Source organism: Microcaecilia unicolor, unplaced genomic scaffold (assembly GCF_901765095.1).
Source record: "Microcaecilia unicolor unplaced genomic scaffold, aMicUni1.1, whole genome shotgun sequence".
Classification (NCBI taxonomy): domain Eukaryota; kingdom Metazoa; phylum Chordata; class Amphibia; order Gymnophiona; family Siphonopidae; genus Microcaecilia; species Microcaecilia unicolor.
The window spans coordinates 25,580-49,795 of NW_021963026.1; the positions used below are offsets into that span (position 1 = coordinate 25,580).

At 43.4% G+C, this 24,216-nt stretch overlaps 1 protein-coding gene across 1 annotated transcript in view; it reads left to right on the forward strand.

The window, feature by feature from the left end:
• LOC115458777 (dynein heavy chain 1, axonemal-like) overlaps positions 1-24,216 on the forward strand; it is a gene marked incomplete at its 5' end in the record, with an annotated part of 332,737 nt that overhangs the window by 23,168 nt on the left and 285,353 nt on the right. Inside the window, 2 exon segments of the mRNA XM_030188593.1 lie at positions 3,021-3,214; positions 13,309-13,534. Coding sequence (XP_030044453.1) covers positions 3,021-3,214; positions 13,309-13,534 — 420 coding nt within the window.

Here is a 24,216-nt window from a genome sequence, read left to right on the forward strand (position 1 = left end):
TTGGTAGCTTACTTGAGGTCAGCCTCTATTGAGGAGATTTGCAAAGTTGCAATATGGTCTTTAGTTCACACATTCACATCTCATTACTGCCTTGAGCAGGATTCCCGACGCACTAGTCGGTTCAGTCAGACAGTTCTACAGAATTTGTTTGAATTCTGGATTCCAATTCAACCCTCTTAGGCCCATTTTTATTGTGTTCCAGGCTGTACCCACATATAAGGATTATATATATATTCGTTCTAGGTTGATTGGTTCCTGGTTTGCCTTGCCTGTTGCAAGTCCCTGTTGTCAGTTCTTTGTTGTTTTTGGTGAACCTGGTAGCTAGGGCTTCCCATATGTGGCAAATGTCCTATTTGTCTTTGGAGGAAGCAAAGTTACTCACCTGTAGTAGGTGTTCTCTGAGGACAGCAGGACACATATTGCCACATCCTGTCCCGCCTCTCTTAGGAGTTATTCCTTAACTTTTTTTTTACTATACTGCTGATTCCGTGTGCTCACATCAGGCAGGAAGGCACCTGTGTATGCATGGTGTGGCACTACCAAAAGCTTCTGAAAGTCCTAGAATGCTGAGTAGCATTTGTGCTGGGCTCCATCAGATGATGTCACCCACGTGTGGCAATATGTGTCCTTGGATTAACTTTGCTTTCTGTACCCTTTTGTTCCTGGCAGTTACAACAGGGACCTTGCGCTTGCCCAAGACAGCTGAGAGCATTAAAGCCACACCCTGCTTCTCAGCCATAACCAGCTCAATAGAGACATAAGCAGTATCTGTTCTAGAAAACCTACTGGTTGGGAAGAGGTTACAGTTTTTACATAATCCATTATCTGGATAGCAGTCTGAATATTATCTCTTTCCTGATAACTGTTGGCTCTGCTCACACCCACCCCAGCTCTATCTGGATAGTGCTGAGCTGGTCTGTAAGTATATTCAGCAGATAGTACCTTTAAATACCAGACTCAAGATGTTTAGCCATGTTGGTGTAGCATCTGTGCAAACTGGGAGTGCATGTATTTCCCTATCTAAGTGACTGGCTGGTCAATAGCTCATCTCAGGAAGGAGCTCGATGACAGTGGGCAAAAACATCTGGATACTGGCATTTCTAGGGTTCATCATAAATTATCCAAAATCCCATTTGAGCACTTCAACATAACTAGTATTCACTGGAGCTGTGCTAGCAGGCAAAGACCTTTTTTCCTTCAGACAGGATCATCACGCTAGTATCCATGGTGCAGAAAATAACAATAAATCAGCAGATGTTAGCATGGCACATGTTGAGATTATCAAGCTATATTACACTAACTATACATGTAACTCTTTTGGTGTCTTCTCAAAATAAGACAGGCATAATGTACCCTATGTTCCCAGTGGGTCCAAGCCACAAACAGTTTACAATTCATTATTCAGGTCACTGAACAATTCAGGAGTTCCCTATCTTTGTGGTCGATCCAGTCTGATCTGGTAAAAGGAATTCTCTTCCACATTCTTTTGATTCAAAAATCCACATATAATCTTCCCACCTGCCTTGAGTTATATTCCGCAGCCAATATGATATCATAGTAACATAGTAGATGACGGCAGAAAAAGACCTGCACGGTCCATCCAGTCTGCCCAACAAGATAACTCATATTTGCTGCTTTTTGTGTATACCCTACTTTGATTTGTACCTGTGCTCTTCAGGGCACAGACCGTATAAGTCTGCCCCGCACTATCCCCGCCTCCCAACCACCAGCCCCACCTCCCATCCACCGGCTCTGGCACAGGCACAGACCGTATAAGTTTGCCCAGCACTATCCTCACCTCCCCACCACCAGCCCTGCCTCCCACCACCGGCTCTGGCACAGACTGTACAAGTCTGTCCAGCACTATCCCCGCCTCCCAACCACCAGTCCCGCTTCCCACCACCGGCTCTGGTACAGACCGTATAAGTTTGCCCAGCCCTATCCCCGCCTCCCAACCACCAGCCCCGCCTCCCGATCTTGACTAAGCTCCTGAGGATCCATTCCTTCGGCAAAGGATTCCTTTATGCTTATCCCACGCATGTTTGAATTCCGTTACCGTTTTCATTTCCACCACCTCCCGCGGGAGGGCATTCCAAGCATCCACTACTCTCTCCGTGAAAAAATACTTCCTGACATTTTTCTTGAGTCTGCCCCCCTTCAATCTCATTTCATGTCCTCTCGTTCTACCACCTTCCCATCTCCGGAAAAGGTTTGTTTGCGGATTAATACCTTTCAAATATTTGAATGTCTGTATCATATCACCCCTGTTTCTCCTTTCCGCCAGAGTATACATGTTTAGTTCAGCAAGTCTCTCCTCATACGTCTTCTAACGCAAATCCCATACCATTCTCGTAGCTTTTCTTTGCATCGCTTCAATTCTTTTTACATCCTTAACAAGATACGGCCTCCAAAACTGAACACAATACTCCAGGTGGGGCCTCACCAACGACTTATACAGGGGCATCAACACCCCCTTTCTTCTGCTGGTCACACCTCTCTTTATACAGCCTAATATGGAAAGTGCTACATGAGTGTGGTTGAAGTCAAAGCTATGGGAAGTTTTCCTTTATGGGATTACTCAGATGATGTCACTCATCTGTGAGGGTTCCTGTCCTGCTGTTCACAGAGAACACTTGCAATGGTAAATAACTTGGTTTTTTAAAAAAAGGTGCCCTTTTTCTTTCCCGGGAAAATTACTTCTAGTGTTATTAATTTGTGCTGACAGCAGTAACATGCTTTATTAGTAACTTGGTCCTATTTTACCTGTGGGTAAAATAATGAGCGTTAAAGTGGTAGTGGACTTTAGTAACTCTAGCTGTTAGTTTTAATTAAAGATGTTCTCTCTTTTGCTTATTTAATGGGAAAGTTCATCTCTGTCTCCTGTTCTCTTTGAAGAGACCGTTCACCTCATTTCTTGTTGAAGCTCATCTGTAACCATATTGGAGAGAACCTTCAGAATTACTGAGAGAGCCTATAAACAGTCCTTGCTTAAAATATTTTCTTCTTTTGGGTGATTTCAGTTCGTCCTGGAGGATATGTTCATCAGTAGTACGCCTTTACTGGAGACAGTGGGTTTACATGAGCCTCCTGTGGAAGAACTGCGAAATACTATCCGCAACGCTGTACGAAAGGCAACAATACCCCTTTGTGCTTATGCTAAACAATATGAGAAGAACTTGGAGCTTAATAATATAGACCTGGAATCTTACATGAAGTAAGTGCTCTGTTCTGGTATCTGTTCTTTTGAATGATAATCTGTAGCTGGATACAATTACCCAAGGTCTGAATTTAGATACTGGTTTCATGGCCCACTATAGGTGTGAATTGACTTAACTATGTTTAGGGTATCTTAAGCTAGGGCCGGTGTTAATCATGCAGGGGCCTAGATCAGAACCTGGGGAGGGAACCTCAAAGCCTCCCTGCAGGGTATGCCACCTTCAACTTGAGGCGGGCTTGGGTCTTCTAGTGGCATGGGGTCCAGGGCAATTGCTCTGTTTGCCACCATCTAACACCTGTTCATGGTCTTATGTTGTGGTCATCCCATGAACATTTTGTGTTTGCAATGGGAGAGATAATGAAGTCAGCAGATATTAGCTTTGTTTATGAGAATGCTGGGCTTGATGGTCTCCATGTGACTTCTGTGGACTAATTAAATCCAAATTTGAATTTACTACAGCTGCTTGCTGCTATAATTTGCTATAATTTCTGTCCTCCTGCTGACTTTATAACTATTCTTTTGCCTTGTGAGTTTTTTGTGCTCAAATTGACTGTTCAATGAGAGTGCTTATTTCAAGACCTGTGTTTGAAACTTCTTCCTACTGCAGAGCTGATTGAAGTTTAATTTAATTAATTTGGCTCCTGTTGTACCTGGTGCCTAGTAGAGTCTCTATCTGTAAGGGAGGAGCTGCTTCCTGGAGAGTTGAGAATTCCTGAGAAGCACTACAAGCCTGAAAGCCAAGCTTTTCTGAATCTATATATCAAATTTTTGTGTTTTCTTTGATTCATAGATTCTATACTGCTGTCTTAGCTGTGTGTCTTTCTCTAATTTCTTCCTAGAACATTGCTGACTTTACCTCCATCTATCCAACATAACATAAGAATAGCCTGGTCCACCTAGCCCAATATCCTGTTTTCAACAGCAGCAAATCCAGGTCACATGTACCGGCAGAAATACAAATAGTAGCAACATTCCATGCTACCAATCCCAGGGCCAGCAGTGGCTTCCCCATGACTGTCTCAATAGCAGACTATGGACTTTTCCTCCAGGAACTTGTCTAAACCTTTTTTTAAAATCCAGATACACTACTGTTATTACATCCTGTGGCAAAAAGTTCCAAAGCTTAACAATTCATTGAGTGAAAAATATTTCCTCCTATTTGTTTTAAAAGTATTTCCTTGTAACTTAATTGATTGTCCCCAAGTATTTGTACTTTTTGAAAGAGTAAAGAATCAATTCACTTCTGCTTGTTCTATACCTCTCAGGATTTTTTAGACCTGAACAAGAAGAAAAATGAAAAAAAAAAAAAACTTCCTTCCCTCTCATTTGCAGAGGCCCTTTCTGCTATAATTAGCTATATTTCTGTCCTCCTGCTGGCTTTATAGTCCTCTCCTTCTCACCCCTAGGCTAGCTCTCCCGATATGGAAAAGCCAAAAAATAGTTATCTTCAATAAACCCTCTACTGGACTATCCTGCTTGTTGATTATCCCTTAACATGGTGTACCTTCTCACACTTATTAATCATATCAACATGACTTTCAGTCAATGCAATATTTTTTGTGGCTTGGTCCTAAGCCAAACCATCTGGAACCTTAGAGCTTGCCCCATCTGTCTCCAAATATCAGCTATGAAAAATGAAATCAACTGACTAAAGAAGGAATTGGCAGCAATTAAGGAATCATCCAGAACTACCCAATTCCCAGCCAATTTACCACCAGCACTGCCACAGAGAGTAAAACAACAAAGGAATAGATGGGGCATAGTAGGCTTAGGTAGATGATGACCTGTTTCACAGAGGCATTCACCCTCCCAATCTTTGCCTCTATATAATTCCTTTGCTGCTTTGGAGCATTATGATGATCAGAAAAGAAGAGCTGAGGTGGAGCCAGAGGCAAGGAATGCAACTCAATTCAAAGGACCTCCCAAAAACAATGACAAATGTTCTCAAAGCAGAAAATTATTACTGCTACAAGACTCTGTTATAAGAAGAATTAACTAAAGAACACAGTTCAAGGGTTCCAATCTAGAAGTACCAACCATATACTGAATATGTTCCGAGAAGAAAGTAAGGATTCTAATGTTGGTATTGTAATCTACCTGGGAACACATGACCTGGTCAACAATAGCGAGTTTGGAGAGCAGAGAACATCCAGAAGCTTGGAGAGGGACTCAAATCTTTGGTTCGGACTGTAACTTTTTCTGAAGTTATTCCTACATATAGAAAGGAAGAGGAAAGAATAAGTAAAACAGAGGAGTTCAATAAGTGGCTTGAAGCCTGGTGCAAAGAAGAAGGTTTTAGATACATGAGGATGGAGTAGTATGTGGAAAAATAGCAGGCTATATACTGTAATGATGGGCTACATCTTTCTATGACAGGAAAAAGGATCCTTGGGGAGAAATCTAGACTATTTTTCTAGACATGTAAACTAGAGGGTGGAGGTGACAAAAAGAAGCAAGAGAATTCAGAAATCTAAACTCACTTAATAACACATGGAAAGCAATGAGCACAAATGCTCGTAGCCTAAGTAAAAAGGTTCAAGATTTGCAAGCCCTGATATTTGAGGAAGACTTTGATATTGTTGCCATTGCAGAGACATGGTTCAGTGATTCCCATGAATGAAATGCGACCATACTTAGCTATAATCTTTTTAGGAAAGATAGGGAGTGCCGAAATCTTGGAGGAGTAGCAATGTATGTGAAAAATAATATCAGAGCGACAGAACCTGTGGAAAGAAAAAAGCTATATGGATCATCATGGAAAGAAAAGATGGAATGTGTATCTACACTTGTTTTATCTACAGACTTCAAGCTTAAATGGAGACAAGCATCTGATCAAAGATATCCATAAGCTTGGAGTGAAAGGGGAGGTGCTGTTGGTGGGAGATTTCAACTTGCTTGATGTAGATTGGAATGTCTCCTTGGCAGAATCGGAAAGAAGCAGAGAGATTGTGGATACTTGTCAAAGTGCTTTGCTCAGACAAATGGTGATGGAATCCATGAGGGAAAGGGTGACTCTGGATCTAGTGCTCACAAATGGAAGAAGTGTTCAAATGTCTGGGTAGTTGTCCCCCTAGGCAATAGTGATCATCACACGATATAGGTTGATATAAGAGCAAAAGTGGAGTGGAGATGCAGAAAACTCAATTTACTGATTTTCAGACTGAAGGTGCTGATGGCATGGGTAGGCATAGGAGACGTGGAAGGGCAGCATTCCAAGCTATAAATATGGCAATAGTTCTTTATGCAAGGAAAGTAAACAAAAACAAGGGAAACTGCAAGACTATATGTTTCTTCATACAAGTGGCCAAAAAAAAAAAAATAAGGGCAGAAGAGGCTACACTCAAGAAATACAGAAGAATGCAACCAGAGGATTACTGAAATGATTACCCAGTTAAACTCAAGGAAATATGGCTAGCGAAAACATAGGCAGAAGAAAAAATGACTAAAGATGTAAAGAGAGGTGACAAGACTTTTTTCACATATATTGGGTACAGGAGAAAAGCTAGGAATGGATTTGTAAAACTGAAAGATGCTGAGAACAGCTATTTTTAGCATGATGAGAATAAAGGGAATATGCTAAACAAATACTTCTCTTTGGTGTTCACGGAAGAAAATCCTGAGGAAGGACTGTGATCAGCTGCCAAGGGTATATCTGGGAATGGAGTGTATATTGTAACGTTCACAGAAGAAAATGTTTATAAACAACTTGAAAATCAAGGCAGGAGAAGCTGTAGACAGGCAAAGCTGGAACAATCGAACTGGAACCACAGGACTGGAACTAAAGCAGTAGGCAAGCAGGGAATAAGTAGGACAGAGCAACCGGTCTTCACCTGCACTTGACCACCGTTTTGAGCCACTGAATTACTACCATCTGAAGTACTTGACCTGGAAGGTCATTTTCTTGGTGGCTGTTATTCAGCTCGTATGGTCAGTGAGCTTCTGGCCTTGGTAGTACATGCACCTTATATCAAATTTCATCATAACAGAGTAGTCCTCTGCACGCACCCTAAGTTCCTTCCAAAGGTGGTGTCGGAGTTCCATCTGAACCAGTCAATTGTCTTGCCAACTTTCTTTCCCTGTCCTCATACCCACCCTGGCAAAAAGCAGTTTACATACCTTGGACTGCAAGAGAGCATTGGCCTTTTCCGTGGAGCGGACAAAGCCCTTTAGGTAGTCTGCCCAGTTGTTTCTTTCGATCCCAACAGGAGGGGAGTCGCCATCGGAAAACACACTATCTCAAATTGGCTAGCAGATTACATTTTCTTCACTTATATCCAAGCTGGACTGTCTTTAGAGGGCCATGTCACGGCTCATAATGTTAGAGCCATGGCTGTGTCAGTGGCTCACTTAAAGTCAGCCTCCATTGAGGAGATTTGCAAGGCTGCAACATGATCATCAGTCCACACATTCACATCTCACTACTGCCTTCAGCAGGATACGCGACGTGACAGTCGGTTTGGGCAGTTGGTGCTGCAGAATCTGTTCGGGGTTTAGAATCCAACTCCACCCCCTTAGACCCAATTTTGTTCTGTTCTAGGCTGCACTCTTAGTTGTCATGGTCAATCTATGTTATGTCCTTGCCGTTGCGAGGCCCAATTGACCAATGTTCATTGTTTTGAGTGAGCCTGGTTGCTAGGGATACCCCATATGTGAGAACAAGCAGTTTACTTGTCCTTGGAGAAAGTGAAGATACCTGTAGGAGGTATTCTCCGAGGACAGCAGGCTGATTGTCCTCACAAACCCGCCCACCTCCCCTTTGGAGTTGTTGTTGTTTATTTGAATTTATACTTTTTGATTAAACTGAGGAGGCACGCTCACACGATGGGCGGGAAGTAATCCGCGCATGCGCAGTGCGCACTGTTCGTGCGCCAGAAGACTGGCAAAACTTCCCTTTTTTCTTGCAAAACTTTGCCGATTCCTGGGCTGACTCAGACGTCGACCCACATGTGAGAACAATCAGCCTGCTGTCCTCGGAGAATACCTGCTACAGGTAAGTATCTTCGCTTTATCACTGGTTGCCTATTGAATATAGAATCCGGTTTAAAATTCTTGTATTAGAATCTAAAGGTTTTTATGAACTGCAACCTTCTTATTTGAGTACCTTTAGCCCCATGTGCCGCTTAGAATTTTCAGATCATTGCAAGATTTTAGGATGGGGGTACCTAATATGGCAAAGGCACAGTGGAAGAAATCTATGCGAAAGTGAGCTTTTATGTTTTTTTAACACCAAAGATATGGAATGGACTTCCAAAATCTGTGTGAGTAGATGCAAATTTAATGAAGTTTAAAAGGTTGCTGAAAAGTTATTTTTTGTGGTAGGCATTTGATTTTCCCGATGAGGGAGAGATGAAGAAAATTTGTTGACGAATCTGCAATATGATGGACCCTTTTACTAAGTCGCGTTGGCGCCTATTTGGAACTACCACCCAGCTACCGCGAGCCCCGGGTGGTAATTCCATTTTTTATGCGCTTCCGATACACGTGGAAGAAAATATTTTTTATTTTCTACCTACTGCGTAGTGTTAACCGGATAGTCATCGGCAGTGTATGCGTGCTGACGATTACTGCCCGGTTAATGCATGAAACCTTACCGCTAAGTCAATGGGTGGTGGTAAGGTCTCATGCCCAAATTGGACGTGCACAAATTTTTATTTTGCCACACGTCCATTTTCGACAAAAAAGGCCTTTTTTGCAGGTGTGCTGAAAAACGGACCTGCACACGTCCAATACATTCGTCTACACCAGAGCAGGCCACTTTTTGGCGCACTTTAGTAAAAGGATCCCTGAGTGTTCTTAATATGAAAGTTGTGGATTTTATCTGTTTGAATAATTGAGTTCTTTTCTTTTAAATTATTGTATATTTTAATTTTAAACCGCCGTGATCTGAAGAAGCTAGGAGGTATATAACATTTTAATAAATGCAAACATTATAAGATTATTGTGCAAGCATTGATTGTATCTCATTTGGATTATTATAATCTACTCTATAACCAGTTGCACTGATAACATTTTTAAATGCTTGCAAACTACACAAAGCATGGCAGCCATAAGTACATAAGTATTGCCATACTGGAAAAGACCAAAGGTCCATCAAGCCCAGCATCCTGTTTCCGACAGTGGCCAATCCAGGTCACAAATACCTGGCAAGATCTCAAAAAAGTACAAAACATTTTATACTGCTTATCCCAGAAATAGTGGATTTTCCCCTAGTCCATTTAATAATGGTCTATGGACTTTTCCTTTATGAAGCCGTCAAAACCTTTTTAAAACTCCGCTAAGCTAACCGCCTTTACCACATTCTCTGGCAACAAATTCCAGAGTTTAATTACACGTTGAGTGAAGAAAACCTTTCTCAGATTCGTTTTAAATTTACTATATTTTAGCTTCATCGCGTGCCCCCTAGTCCTTGTATTTTTGGAAAGCGTAAACAGACGCTTCACATCTACCCGTTCAACTTCACTCATCATTTTATAGACCTCTATCATATCTCCCCTCAGCCGCCTTTTCTCCAAGCTGAAGAGCCCTAGCAGCTTTAGCCTTTCCTCATAGGGAAGTCGTCCCATCCCCTTTATCATTTTCGTTGCCCTTCTCTGCACCTTTTCTAATTCCACTATATCTTTTTTTAGATGCAGCGACCAGAATTGAACACAATATTCAAGGTGCGGTCACACCATGGAGCAATACAAAGGCATTATAACATCCTCATTTTTGTTTTCCATTCCTTTCCTAATAATACCTAACATTCTATTTGCTTTCTTAGCCGCCGCAGCACACCGAGAAGAAGATTTCAACATATCATCAACGTTGACACCTAGATCCCTTTCTTGGTCTGAGACTCCTAATGTGGAACCTTGCATGACGTAGCTATAATTCAGGTTCCTCTTTCCCACAAGCATCACTTTGCACTTGCTCACATTAAACGTCATCTGCCATTTAGACACCCAGTCTCCCAGTCTCGTAAAGTCCTCTTGTAATTTTTCACAATCCTCCCGTGATTTAATGACTTTGAAGAACTTTGCGTCATCAGCATTTAATTACCTCACTAGTTACTCCCATCTCTAGGTCATTTATAAATATGTTAAAAAGCAGCGGTCCCAGCACAGAGCCCTGGAGAACCCCATTAACTACCTTCTCCATTGAGAATACTGACCATTTAACGCTACTCTCTGTTTTCTATCTTTTAACTAGCTTTTAATCCACAATAGAATGCTATCTCCTATCCCATGACTGTCCAATTTCCTCTGGAGTCTTTCATGAGGTACTTTGTCAAACGCCTTCTGAAAATCCAGTGCAGAACTACAATATGCACTTCTTCCCTAAAATGCACGCTTTCATTAGCCAGAGCTTTGGGCCTTTGCCTTTTATATCCAAGCTAGAAATCTGACTTAAAAGTATACCACCAGGGAAAAATCTAATACTATAATGGTCTCTGTAGCACTCCATAGTGTGACCTCACCTTGAGTATTGCATTCAGTTCAGGTCGCTGTATCTCAAAAAAGATATAGTGGAATTAATAAAGTTCAAAGAAGAGCAACCAAAATGATAAAGGGGATGGAACTGTTCTCATATGAGGAAAGGCTAAAGAGGTTAGGGCTCTTCAGCTTGGAAAGAGACTGCTGAGGTGAGATATGATTGAACATAAGAGTAGCCATACTGGGTAAGACCAATGGTCCATCTAGCCCAGTACCCTGTTTCCAACAGTGGCCAAGCCAAGTCAAGTCACAAGTACCTGGCAGAAACCCAAATCGTGGCAACACTCCATGCTACCAATCCCAGGGCAAGCAGGTGCTTTCCCATATCTGTCAGAATAGCAGACTATGGACTTTTCCTCCAGGAATTTGTCCAACCCTTTTTTTAAACGCAGATACGCTAACTGCTGTTACCACATCCTCCAGCATAGTGTTCCACAGTTTAACTATTTGTTGAGTGAAAAAATATTTCCTCCAATTTGTTTTAAAATTATTTCCATGTAACTTCCTTGAATGTCCCCTTGTCTTTGTACTTTTGGAATAAGTAAAAAAATAAATTTACTTCTACACCACTCAGGACTTTGTAGACCTCAATCATATCTTCCCTCATCAGTCTCTTTTCCAAGCTGAAGTGCCTAACGTCTTTAGCCTTTCCTCATATGAGAGGCATTCCATTCCCTTTATCATTTTGGTCACTCTTCTTTGAACCTTTTCTATTACCACTATATTTTCTTTTGAGATACTGTGACCAGAACTGAACTCAGTACTCAAGGTGAGGTTGAACCATGGAGCAATACAAAGGTCTTATTCACATTCCTTTCCCTAATAATTCCTAGCATCCTGTTTTCTTTTTTGGCCGCTGCTGCACATTGAGTAGAAGATTTCAGTATATTATCTATAGAAATCAAACAAAATAAAACATGGAAAAGAAAATAAGATGATACCTTTTTTATTGGACATAACTTAATACATTTCTTGATTAGCTTTCGAAGGTTGCCCTTCTTCGTCAGATCGGAAATAAGCAAATGTGTTAGTTGATAGTATATATAAGTGAAGCTTCAAAGCATTTCAATGATGGTCTAGCAAGGTGGGGGTTGGGTACATCAAAGCATTTCATTTCATTGGTAGTCTAACAGAATGGGTGTGGGTAGTTAAGAGGAGAGTGATAAACAGAGAAATACAACTTTATGGTTTATAATGGGCTAAAAAACCCAGATCCTCGTTAAGTCCTGTCTGTTGGGTGTCAAAATATTCAATCATTCTGACTGCAAAGGTCTTACGTTCCTGTATTGTTTTAAAGTTACCTTTCAGGATTCTTACTGTGAAATCACTGGTGCAGTGTCCTGGTCCTGTAAAGTGTTGGCCTACAGGGGTGGGAATCTGACTGGCACCAGCTTTCTTCATGTTGTGTCTATGTAAATTGAATCTTGTCTTAAGCATCTGGCCCGTTTCTCCAATATAGCATTCTTCGTTACATTTTTTACACTGAATGATATATACCACATTGGAAGATGAGCATGTGAAAGATTCCTTTATGTTGAATGTTTTTCCTTTGTGAATAACTGTGGGGTCCTGTGAAATGTTTTGGCATAGCTTGCAGCTGGATCTGTTACAGGGAAACATGCCCTTTTCTTTTTCAGTCTGTGTTGGGAGTTTACTTCTGATTAGCTTGTGTTTTAAGTTGGGTGGCTTATTTGCTTATTTCCGATCTGACGAAGAAGGGCAACCTTCGAAAGCTAATCAACAAATGTATTAAGTTATGTCCAATAAAAAAGGTATCATCTTATTTTCTTTTCCATGTTTTATTTTGTTTGATTTCTATTGATTACCTTTAAGAGTGGACTAACACGGCTACCACACCTCTCTACTTAAGTGTATTACCTACAACAACAGCTAGATGTTTTTCATGGTTGCTGAACCCCAAGATGGACCCTAGCATCAGAGTTCTAAAAAGAAAAGTGTTACTTAGTTTGAGCAAAGATCTTACCTTTTTCAGATCTCAGCTGTATTCCCTTTTTTATTTTAAGACAGACTGAAAGCTAGGGATTCCTAACAGTGAGAAGACTACATCCTGCTTGTCCTTGGAGAAATCAAAGTTACTCACCTGTAGCAGGTGTTCTGTGAGGACAGCAGAATGGGTATTTTCACTGCTTCCTTACCTCCCCTTCAATTTTATAAAGTATTGTATTAGACTGATCTAGTCCCACATTCGATGGCGGGCAGGAAAGTGCGTACTTGTACTATGAGCTGCTTCCATAAACTCCTGGAATAGATGCTGGGAAGCGTTTCCCATGATCAGCTTGTGCAGCGCTGCGTATGCCTTGTAGCGCTATAGAAATGCTAAATAGTAGTAGTAGTAGTAATCAGCTCCATCAGATGATATCACCCATCAATGAGAATACTCATCCTGCTGTCCTCAGGAAAACACCTGCTACAAGTGGGTAAATTCACTATACAGTATCTTATGGGTGGTTATACTCTGATAGCTGGAATATATCCTTGGCAATGAAATAACTTGACAGGCTAAACGAGTTGATCGGTCTTCTTCTGCCATCATGTGATGAGTTGACACAGTGCAGGGATTTTAAAGATTGTTCTTACTGTATATCTCTGTATTTGTAGAGGGTTCAGGAGCCAGAATATCTCTGCACAGGACATAAAAGTTGTTGTGGACATGCATCTACTAGAGAAAGAGCGATTGGATAATACCCTGCCAAGCACTATTGTCATTGGACCTTTTATGGTCTTGATTGAAGGTGTAAAGCAGAATCTGTCACGTAAGCGCAAGACACTTGCCAATGCTCTACTGGAGCTTCTGGCCAAGAATCTGCACAAGCAAGTAGAATATGTAAGTAGAAAAAACATCATATGTTGTACTGCACATAATAGTTAAGAAATAACACATAACTGGATATACAATAAAACCATGGTATGTGACAAACTTTGAAATGTTGTTTGATAGTCAAATGGCAGGATTGGTTAAAGGTGCCAGGTTTTCTAATCCTCTCCATAGGGGTGGGGGTAATTCTATAAAGAGGGTGCCAACATTTAGGTCTTAAGAATGCACGTAAATGACCAGACTGCTGGCATGTACCTGCATATGTGTACACGTATGCGTGTAATTGCCAATATTCCAGCTACCTACTATTCTATAAAATGGTGCGTAAATGTGATGGCATGTAGTTTGAAGATGGGCAAAGTTATATGTGTAGAATACTATAATTACCTTCCATTTTTTGACAATCTAGGCACAAGTGTTTACACCAGCTTGTGTCTGGTTTTATTGGTTGCACCTAAATTATACATGCATCTTTTAACTGCTGTATTAGTATTTCATAAAGGAAAGTAGATCATAGGCATCATTTGCCTTCTTCAAATGGGGTGGGGAACAAGGGAATAAAATATTTTCAAGCCATTATATTTCTTTGTATTTTTTAAATTTGTTTACTCTGTTTAGATGTATTTTCGTTTCTCTAGTCTTCCCTTATTAATTCAGTTTTATCATTTTCTATATTTCCTTTCCCTTCTGATTTTTAAGTTTTCTTCTTCTTCTTTTACCCATTTTATTTTCCCAGCATTTATTTTAGATTCTTAGATTCTTCCATTGTTTTGTCAACTTTTTTTTGCTTATGTTATTTCTAGGTTTTATTTTTATTCCCCTTATTTCTTGTTTTTCTTTATCTTATCTATATCATTCTCCTCTCCCTCATCTTTTGCTCTCGCACACACACCCTTGCTCCTCTCCTCATATACATTTTTCTGTTCCACTTACTCACCCTTCCCCATCTCCCCATAATTCCATATCTGTCACTTGTTTCCCTTTTCTTCTTCCACACCTCCTTCCTTGTTCTTCTTTCCTCTACGCTCTCTCCTTCCTTTTTTCCACTTCTACCCCTTATCTCTCCTTTCCTCTCTGCTCTTCTTTCCCTTTCTTCTTTCCCCCTTCTTCTCCTCTTGCTTTTTCCCCTCCTTCATCTTCCCCTCCCCATCTCTTTCCTTCTCCCTCCTCCCACCCTCTCCTCCTATCTCTCCCATATCTCTCTTTCTACCAAACACACTCTAGCTTTTCCTGTCCCCTCCTGGCACTCTTCCTGCATCCCTCCTCCTCCCCCTAAACATTCTGTTTCTGTCTCCAGTGCCAGACACTGTGTGAAGTAATACAGTAACCTGAAAATGGACACCCAGAAGTTTACCATACCATACCATACTAACACCAAGAACTCAAACTGCAACAGCCCTAACTATGAAAAAGTCATCACTGCAATTTTTTTTATATGTTTATTAAAGAATTTGCAACAAGCAGTGGCGTACTAAGGGGGGGGGGGGGGGCGGTGGGGGCGGTCCACCCCGGGTGCATGCCGCTGGGGGGGGGTGCCGCGCATCTGTCAGCAACGCTCATTCTCCGCCCATTCTCCCCGCAGAGGGAGCAGGGAACGAGCATTGCTGACAGACGCGCGCCATCCCCCCCCCCCCCAGCAGGTAAAGATGCACCAGGGGGGGTGTCGTTTCGCTGGAGGGAGCTGCCCCTTTCACATCCCCTGTCCCGCCCCTTCCACGCCCTCACCTCCCCCCTATCATCTCTCTCCTCCCCCCTCCCCTCTCCTTACTCTGCTATCCCTGGTGGTCTAGAGGTACCTCTTTGGGGCAGGAAAGAGCCCCCTCTTTCCTGCCCGGAGCTGCTAGCTGCCCTGCATCCTGTCCTGTGGTGAGTCCAGCTCTCGGCGTTTCAAAATGGCCGCCGAGAGTTGAAGTCTCGCAAGGCTGCTTCAACTCTCGGCGGCCATTTTGAAACACCAAGAGCCGGACTCACCACAGGACAGGATGCAGGGCAGCTAGCAGCAGCACTCCAGGCAGGAAAGAGGGGGCTCTTTCCTGCCCCGAAGACGAAGAGGTACCTCTAGACCACCAGGGATAGCAGAGTAAGGGGAGGGGGGATAGTCGCGTTTCGCCGGGGGGGAGGTCATGCTGCACCCGGGGGGCGGGGGGCACTGCACCCGGGGGGGGGGGGGGGGGGGGCGCATCAGCGATCCGCCCAGGGTGTCAGCCCCCCTAGGAAAGCCACTGGCAACAAGTAAAAACAGTTTCTAAGAGAAGCGGTGAACATAAATCCAACCCAACAGTTGCATCTTATAATTTCTTCATTTTAAGAAACACCTTCCCTCCTTCCCACTTTCTTATTGTTCCTCTCTACAACCCCCTCCCCCATTCCCACACATCCCCCTCCCTCCCTTTCCCCTTCTAAAGTTAACTTGCCATTAGGGCCTTGAAACCTATAACTCCTAGTAGGTAAGGTATGCAAGAGACCGCATATTCAAACCATCTTCTTCTTAACAAAGTAACCCCCTTCCCCAGTAAGACTGCAAATGCTGCCTATATCCCAGAACAGTGATCTACCCAGCTCCCAATCTATTAAGCACCAAACTCTACACTCTGGGGGACAGCAATTGGAGATAACTATCCCATATAAAGAAAAATTGCTTCTTGCATTTGGGTGTGCCCCTCGCATTTTGCACTTGCATTTAAAAAATGAGGGCATGAAACTTATTTTGCTAATTCCAGAAGAGGATAGGCTATCCCCCGATATTCATCTGGCAATGGGCAGCACTGTTAATGTCCGCCTCTGGTGTTGTACCCGGATATTCACTGGTATTGAATATCGTTGTTTTTTTTTTAACTGGCTAGCACATACCTGGTTGACTCAATATTCAGAGCTAACCAGCCATTCATTAGCATATAAAGATAGAACTTCAATTTTTTTGGTCTAAGATACTTGAACGTGTGCTGTTCACCGCCATTGTCTTGACTTTCTTGCATTTCAAGCTATTCTTGATTCACTTCAATCTGGATTTCGCCCTCTACATTCAACTTAAACTGCCCTTGCTAAAGTCTCCAATAAAGTCCAATAAAGTCTTCTCCCGTCCATCATGTCCTCCGAGTCTGTCGACAAGGCTGTTTCCACTTACAATGCCACGCTCTCCTCTGCCCTAGACACCCTTGCACGGTCCGTTTCCCATCCCACAAGGCGCACTAATCCCCAGCCCTGGCTTAACCCTTGCACCCGTTACCTTCGCTCCTGCACCCGATCGGATGAACGCCTATGGAGGAAATCTCGCACCCATACTGACTTCATTCACTACAAATTCATGCTATCCTCCTTCCAGTCCTCCCTATTCCTCGCCAAACAGGACTATTACACCCAATTGACTAATTCCCTCAGCTCTAACCCTTGTCGTCTCTTCGCCACCCTCAACTCCCTCCTCAAAGTGCCCTCCGCTCCCACCCCCCCCCCTCACTCTATCCTCAATCACTGGCTGACTACTTCCGCGACAAGGTCCAGAAGATCAACCTCAAATTCACCACTAAACCTTCTCCTCTTCATCCTATCACCCACTCCCTCAACCAACCAACCCAGGCCTCCTTCTCCTCTTTTCCTGATATCACCGAAGAGGAAACCGCCCATCTTCTCTCCTCCTCGAAATGCACCATCCCCACCAACTTACTTAACACCATCTCTCCTACTATCACCCCCCCCCCATCTGTCATATCCTCAACCTCTCTCCCTCCACTGCAACTATCCCTGACACCTTCAAGCATGCTGTAGTCACACCTCTCCTGAAAAAACCTTCACTTGACCCTACCTGTCCCTCCAACTACCGTCCCATTTCCCTCCTACCATTCCTCTCCAAAATACTTGAACGCGCCGTTCACAGCCGTTGCCTTGATTTTCTCGCCTCTCATGCCATCCTCGATCCAAGGTCATTACTTCCTCCTCATTCTCCTCGACCTATCTGCCGCTTTTGACACTGTCAATCACAACTTACTTCTCGACACACTGTCCTCTTTTGGGTTCCAGGGCTCTGTCCTCTCCTGGTTCTCCTCTTATATCTCCCATCGTACCTTCAGAGTACACTCTCATGGTTCTTCCTCCACCCCTATCCCGCTCTCTGTTGGAGTCCCTCAGGGTTCTGTCCTTGGACCCCTTCTTTTCTCAATCTACACCTCTTCCCTGGGCTCCCTGATCTCGTCTCATGGCTGACGACACCCAGCTCTCATGGCTGACGACACCCAGCTTTATCTCTCCACACCAGACATCACTGCTGAAACCCAGGCCAAAGTATCGGCCTGCTTATCGGACATTGCTGCCTGGATGTCCAACCGCCACCTGAAACTGAACATGGCCAAGACCGAACTTCTTGTCTTCCCACCCAAACCCACTTCTCCTCTACCTACACTCTCTATCTCGGTTGATAACACCCTCATCGTCCTCGTCTCATCTGCCTGCAACCTCGGTGTCATCTTCGACTCATCCCTCTCCTTCTCTGCACATATCCAGCAGATAGCCAAGACCTGTCGCTTCTTCCTCTATAACATTTAGCAAAATTCGCCCTTTCCTCTCTGAGCACACCACCCGAACTCTCAGCCACTCTCTCATTACATCTCGCCTTGACTACTGCAACCTACTCCTCACTGGTCTCCCACTTAGCCACCTATCCCCCCTTCAGTCTGTTCAGAACTCTGCTGCACGTCTTATCTTCCGCCTGAACCGATACACTCATATCACCCCTCTCGTCAAGTCACTTCATTGGCTTCCGATCAGGTACCGCATTCAGTTCAAGCTTCTGCTACTAACCTACAAATGCACTGAATCTGCAGCCCCTCCTTACCTCTCAACCCTCATCTACCTTACGTTCCTACCTGTAACCTCCGCTCTCAAGACAAATCCCTCCTTTCAGTACCCTTCTCCACCACTGCCAACTCCAGGCTCCGCCCTTTCTGCCTCGCCTCACCCCATGCGTGGAACAAACTCCCCGAGCCCATACGCCAGGCCCCCTCCCTGCCCATCTTCAATGTCGCCTTCGGCACCTAACCACTACACCTCTACTCAGGAAATCTAGACTGCCCCAACTTGACATTTTGTTATTTAGATTGTAAGCTCCTTTGAGCAGGGACCGTCCTTCTTTGTTAATTTGTACAGCGCTGTGTAACCCTAGTAGCGCTCTAGAAATGTCAAGTAGTAGTAGTACCTGTTTCTGGACAGATCCAAAGGTCTATCCTCATCCTTCTCGATCTGTCTGTTGCTTTTGACACTGTAGATCACCACCTACTCCTTGATAACACTGTCATCACTTGGATTTCAGGGCTCTGTTCTTTCTTGGTTTTCTTTTTTATCTTCCATTGCAATTTTAGTGTATGCCCTGGTGGATCCTTCTCCACTTCTGTTCCACTATGAGTTGATGTACCTCAGGGCTTTGTCTTGAGATCTCTTCTTTTCTCTATACTTCTTCCCTTGATGCTCTGATCTCCTCCCATGGTTTTCAATATCACTTTTATGCTAATGACTCCCAGATCTACCAGTCCACACCAGAAATTTCAGCTGGAATCCAGGCCCAAGTCTCAGCCTGCCTGTCTGACGTTGCTGCCTGAATATCTCACTGCTATCTAAAACTAAATATGGCAAAGACTGAGCTTCTTATCTTTCCCCCTAAACCCACCTCTCCTTTTCCCCATCTCTGTGGATAACACTCTCATCCTCCCTGTCTCATCAGCTCATAACCTTTGGGTCATCTTTGACTCTTCTCTCTCTTTCTCTGCACATAGTCAATAGACTCCTAAAACCTGTCGTTTCTTCCTCTATAACATCATCAAAATTCATCCCTTCCTTTCTGAGCACACTACCAGAACCCTTATCCAAACTCTTATCACCTCTCACTTAGACTATTGCAACTTGCTTCTCACAGGTCGCCCACTAAGCCATCTCTCTCCATTCATTCTGTTCAAAACTCTGCTGCACGACTTATATTCTGCCCTCTTCTCAAGTCACTTCATTGGCTCCCTGTCTTGTTTCTGCATACAATTCAAACTTTTCTTATTGACTTACAAGTTCATTCACTCTGCAACTCCTCTCTTATCTCTTCCTACACTCCTCCCCGGGAACTCTGTTCATTGGGTAAGTCTCTCTTATTTGTACCCTTCTCCTTCACTGCAGACTCTGTTCCTTTTATCTTGCTGCACTGTATGCCTGGAATAGACTTTCCAGCTTATTTTCAAAAGAGAAAGACGCCCATATTTTGACCCAAATCGGGAGATGGGCGTCCGTTTCCTGTGGGCGCCCAAATTGGTATAATCGAAACCCGATTTTTGGCATCCTCAACTGCAGTCTGCCATGGGGCGTGGCGAAGGCGGGATTGGGGCGGGGTTATCGGCCGAGGAGTGATGGGCATCTTTAGCTGATAAAAAAAGAAGGGCGTTTTTGACAAGAATTTGGTCCGCTTTATTTGGACCCTTTTTTATCAGGTCCAAGTCCCAAAAAAGTGCCCCAACTGACCAGATGACCACCGGAGGGAATCAGGGATCACCTCCCCTGACTCCCCCAGTGGTCACTAACCCCCTTCCACCAAAAAAACCCACTTTAAAAACTTTTTTCCCAGCCTGTATGCCAGCCTCAAATGCCGTACCCACCTCCATGACAGCAGAATGTGTTCTATCCTCTGACAGCCTTTCCCTGGTTCTAATGTGGGTCTCGGGTGAGTGTGACACCTTTTGGGCACTGCAGAGTCACATCAGCAATTGTCACGTTTTCACAGCAGGAAACTGGGTTGTGAGCCCTTGGGCCACTGCCGAAGAGCGGCAGCGGCAGGCAAAACCACCCCACACCAGAGGCAAGGCAGAACTCTGATAAAGAGTTAGGCTTCACCTGCACATGGCCACCTTTCACCAGGAGTTGAGCCCCTGGCTGCTGGCAGGACTTATAGGACAGGACAGGTCTGGATAACAGCTAGGCAGCACAGGGACTGAAGGTCAGAGGGAAAAGGAATATGAACATGGACAGCAAGGCAGGAAACTGGGCTAGGATTCACAGATAGACAACACAACACAAGGCAGGGAAGGAACAAGCTAAGGGACAGAAACTGGAAGCTGCAAGCAGCCACTACAGACAGACAACACAGAAATCCAAGCACTACACAAATGACTGCAAACAAGGAACAAGACTAAGAAACAAGCAAACCCTAAACTAAACATAGACTAACTAAAAACAGACAAGAATTTCAGGCAGGAATTAGACTGAGCAGAAGTGCAAACAGCACCCCAACAAACCTCAGGGCCTTAGACAATGCAATGGCAAAGGCAGAAAGATTCCAAATGACTAATAAGCCAGCAGCAGCTCAGGCTCAGCTGCAGCAATCACCAGGCAACTACGGGAGCTGTGCAGGTTCAAACAAGACAGAGAAATCCGGCAGCCTGGAAGATCCGGACCGGACTAGGCTAAAGTCTGGAACGGGTGATAGTCCATAGCAGCCACCAGAGGGCAAGGTGAGCACAGACATAACAGCAGTGCATTGTGGTGGGTGTAGGGTATTGAGCTCCGTGATTCCACTAGCTTGTGTTAAATATTTGCCCCAGTAGCCTGGGTTCGCACCCAAACGCTTCATAACAGATCTTACATCACACCTGAACTACATGCTACAGCACGGACTTTTCCCCAAGGACAAAGGAAATATATTACTTACACCCATACCCAAAGACTTCAAGAAAAAATTAAATGACACAACCAACTATCGACCAGTAGCATCCATCCCCCTGATAGTAAAACTAATGGAAAGTATGGTAACCAAACAACTCACCAACTACCTAAACAAATTCACAATATTAGATAAATCGCAGTCAGGATTTCGATCCAACCATAGCACCAAAACAGTGTTAACCACTCTCATAACCAAATTTAAACAAATAATTGCAACTGGAAACAATGTGCTACTCCTACAATTCGATATGTCCAGCGCGTTCGACATGGTCAGCCATCAAATACTCTCAAATATCCTGGACTACTTCGGGATTGAAGGAAACGTACTAAGATGGTTTAAAGACTTCTTAACAGCAAGAACTTATCAAGTGATCTCTAAGTCAAAAACGTCAACACCATGGAAACCTGAATGCGGAGTACCACAAGGATCAGCGCTCTCACTTACCCTTTTTAACCTAATGATGACACCTTTAGCCAAATCGCTATCCAACCAAGGACTCAACCCGTACATCTATGCAGACGATGTCACGATATACATCCCATTCAAACAAGACACAACAGAAATCACAAATGAAATCATACACAGCCTCCAAATAATGAACTTATGGGCGGACGCATTCCAACTAAAGTTAAATGCACAAAAAAACACAATGTCTCATCCTGTCCTCACAATATAACACAAACAAAACCAATATCATAAACACCCCAGACTACACCCTTCCGATCTCAGACAGCCTGAAAATTCTGGGAGTCACAATTGACCAAAATCTCACACTTGAAGACCATGCGAAGAATACAGCAAAGAAAATGTTCTACTCAATGTGGAAACTTAAAAGAATCAAATCTTCCTTCCCAAGGGAAGTATTCCGCAGCCTAGTACAATCAATGGTGCTAAGTCATCTAGACTACTGCAATACCATTTATGCCGGATGCAAAGAACAAATCATTAAGAAGCTACAAACCGGTCAAAACACAGCAGCCAGACTCATATTTGGGAAAGCAAAATATGAAAGCGCCAAACCCCTAAGAGAAAAACTACACTGGCTCCCATTAAAAGAACGAATTGCGTTCAAAGTTTGCACCCTGGTCCACAAAATTATTTACGGGGAAGCCCCAACCTATATGTCAGACCTTATAGACTTGCCTATTAGGAACGCAAAAAGATCATCACGCACATTCCTCAATCTCCACTATCCCAACTGTAAAGGGCTAAAATATAAATCCACATACGCGACCAGTTTCTCATACATCTGCATGCAGCTATGGATTGCACTACCGAAGGCCATAAAAACAACACAAGACCTAACCATCTTCCGAAGGCTACTGAAAATAGATCTTTTCAAGAAGGCATACAATAAACATCCATCTTAAATTCTAAATAATAACACTATACAAGATCTATACAAAACCGAAATCATGACTGATTTTAACCTCTTTGCTATTAATGATCAAGCACTACCACCTAAAACCTTATGTCGAATAGGGTCTCTCTACAGTCGGTGACCTAATGTATGTTACAATCCAATCTGTTACTCAGGAACCCTCATGCAATATCTTAATGTATTCTTCTTTACCATGTAAGTATGCACATGGTGTATGTATATATATATATATATATATATATATATACCATGATCTGTTCCATATATGTTTTGTTCCATTTATGCTACCATGAATGTATGCACCTTAATGCAATACTATTTGTACTTCTGTTACCCGGAAATGGCAACCGCCATTACGGCAAATGTAAGCCACATTGCGCCTGCAAATTGGTGGGAAAATGTGCGATACAAATGCTACAAATAATAATAATAATTAATAAATGCTCACGATGTTGGTAGTTGGTAGGCTCTACTCCCATGGTGCTTTTCTCTCTGCTTACTGGGTCAGAGTGTGCCCTGTTTTGTTTCCGGTAGTCCATGAGGTATTGACCATTTCTGTAAGCCAGTTTTAGATCCCTTTCATATGTTAGCCACGTTACAGCACTTAGTTCTTACCTTGAATGTTGCTGAAAGAGGGCATTGTACAGCATTCTGCCAGCTCAGACATACTGCTAATCTCAGTACCAGCAAGACTTGTTGCCAGTGGGGCACAACCTCTGATCTGCAGTTAACTGTGAGTAAACGTGCGTATTCAAATAAAGGACGTTTTCAGCGAGATTAGTCTTCAGGTGTGAACTGCTGTGCCAAGGTTTTACAGCAGCAACAAGTCCTGTCCCTGGAGCGCTTTTAGTGGGTACTGCAGTGCACTTCAGGCAGGCAGACCCAGGCCCATCCCCCCCCACCCGTAACACTTATGGTGGTAAATGGGTGGCCTCTAAAACCCACTGTACCTACATGTAGTTGCCCCCTTCACCCCTAAGAGCTATGGTAGTGTTGTACATTTGTCCCTCCCACGACCAAATGGCTTGGATTAGGACGTTTCTGAGCTGGGCGTTTTTAGTTTCCATTATCGCTGAAAAAAAACCCGCCCATCTCAGGACCAAATCCATGGCATTTGGTCCGTCCAAACCATATTTTCGAAACGAAAGATGGACGCCCATCTTTTTCGAAAATACGGTCTGTCCCGCCTCTTCACATACCCGTTTTCGGACATAGACGCCCATGGAGATGGGCGTTCGTGTTCGATTATGCCCCTCTTTATGAATCAGTACATCAAGCTCCAGCTCTAGATGTCTTAAAATCTAGGCTAAAAGCCCACCTTTTCTAGGCCATACTTCAGGGCTGATCACTGAGGGATCATCTTTCACGGTCAATCACTTGTCCCCGGGAACAGCCTCTGGACGTGAGCCCTTATGCCGATCCTAGAACTACTACTACTTACCATTTCTATAGCGCTACTAGACTTGCACAGCGCTGTACACTTGAACATGAAGAGACAGTCCCTGCTCGACAGAGCTTACAATCTAATTAGGACAGAAAAAACAGGACAAATGAGATAAGAGAATTAAAGTGAGGATGATAAAATAAGGGTTCAGAACAAGTGAATAAGGGTTAGGAGTTAAAAAC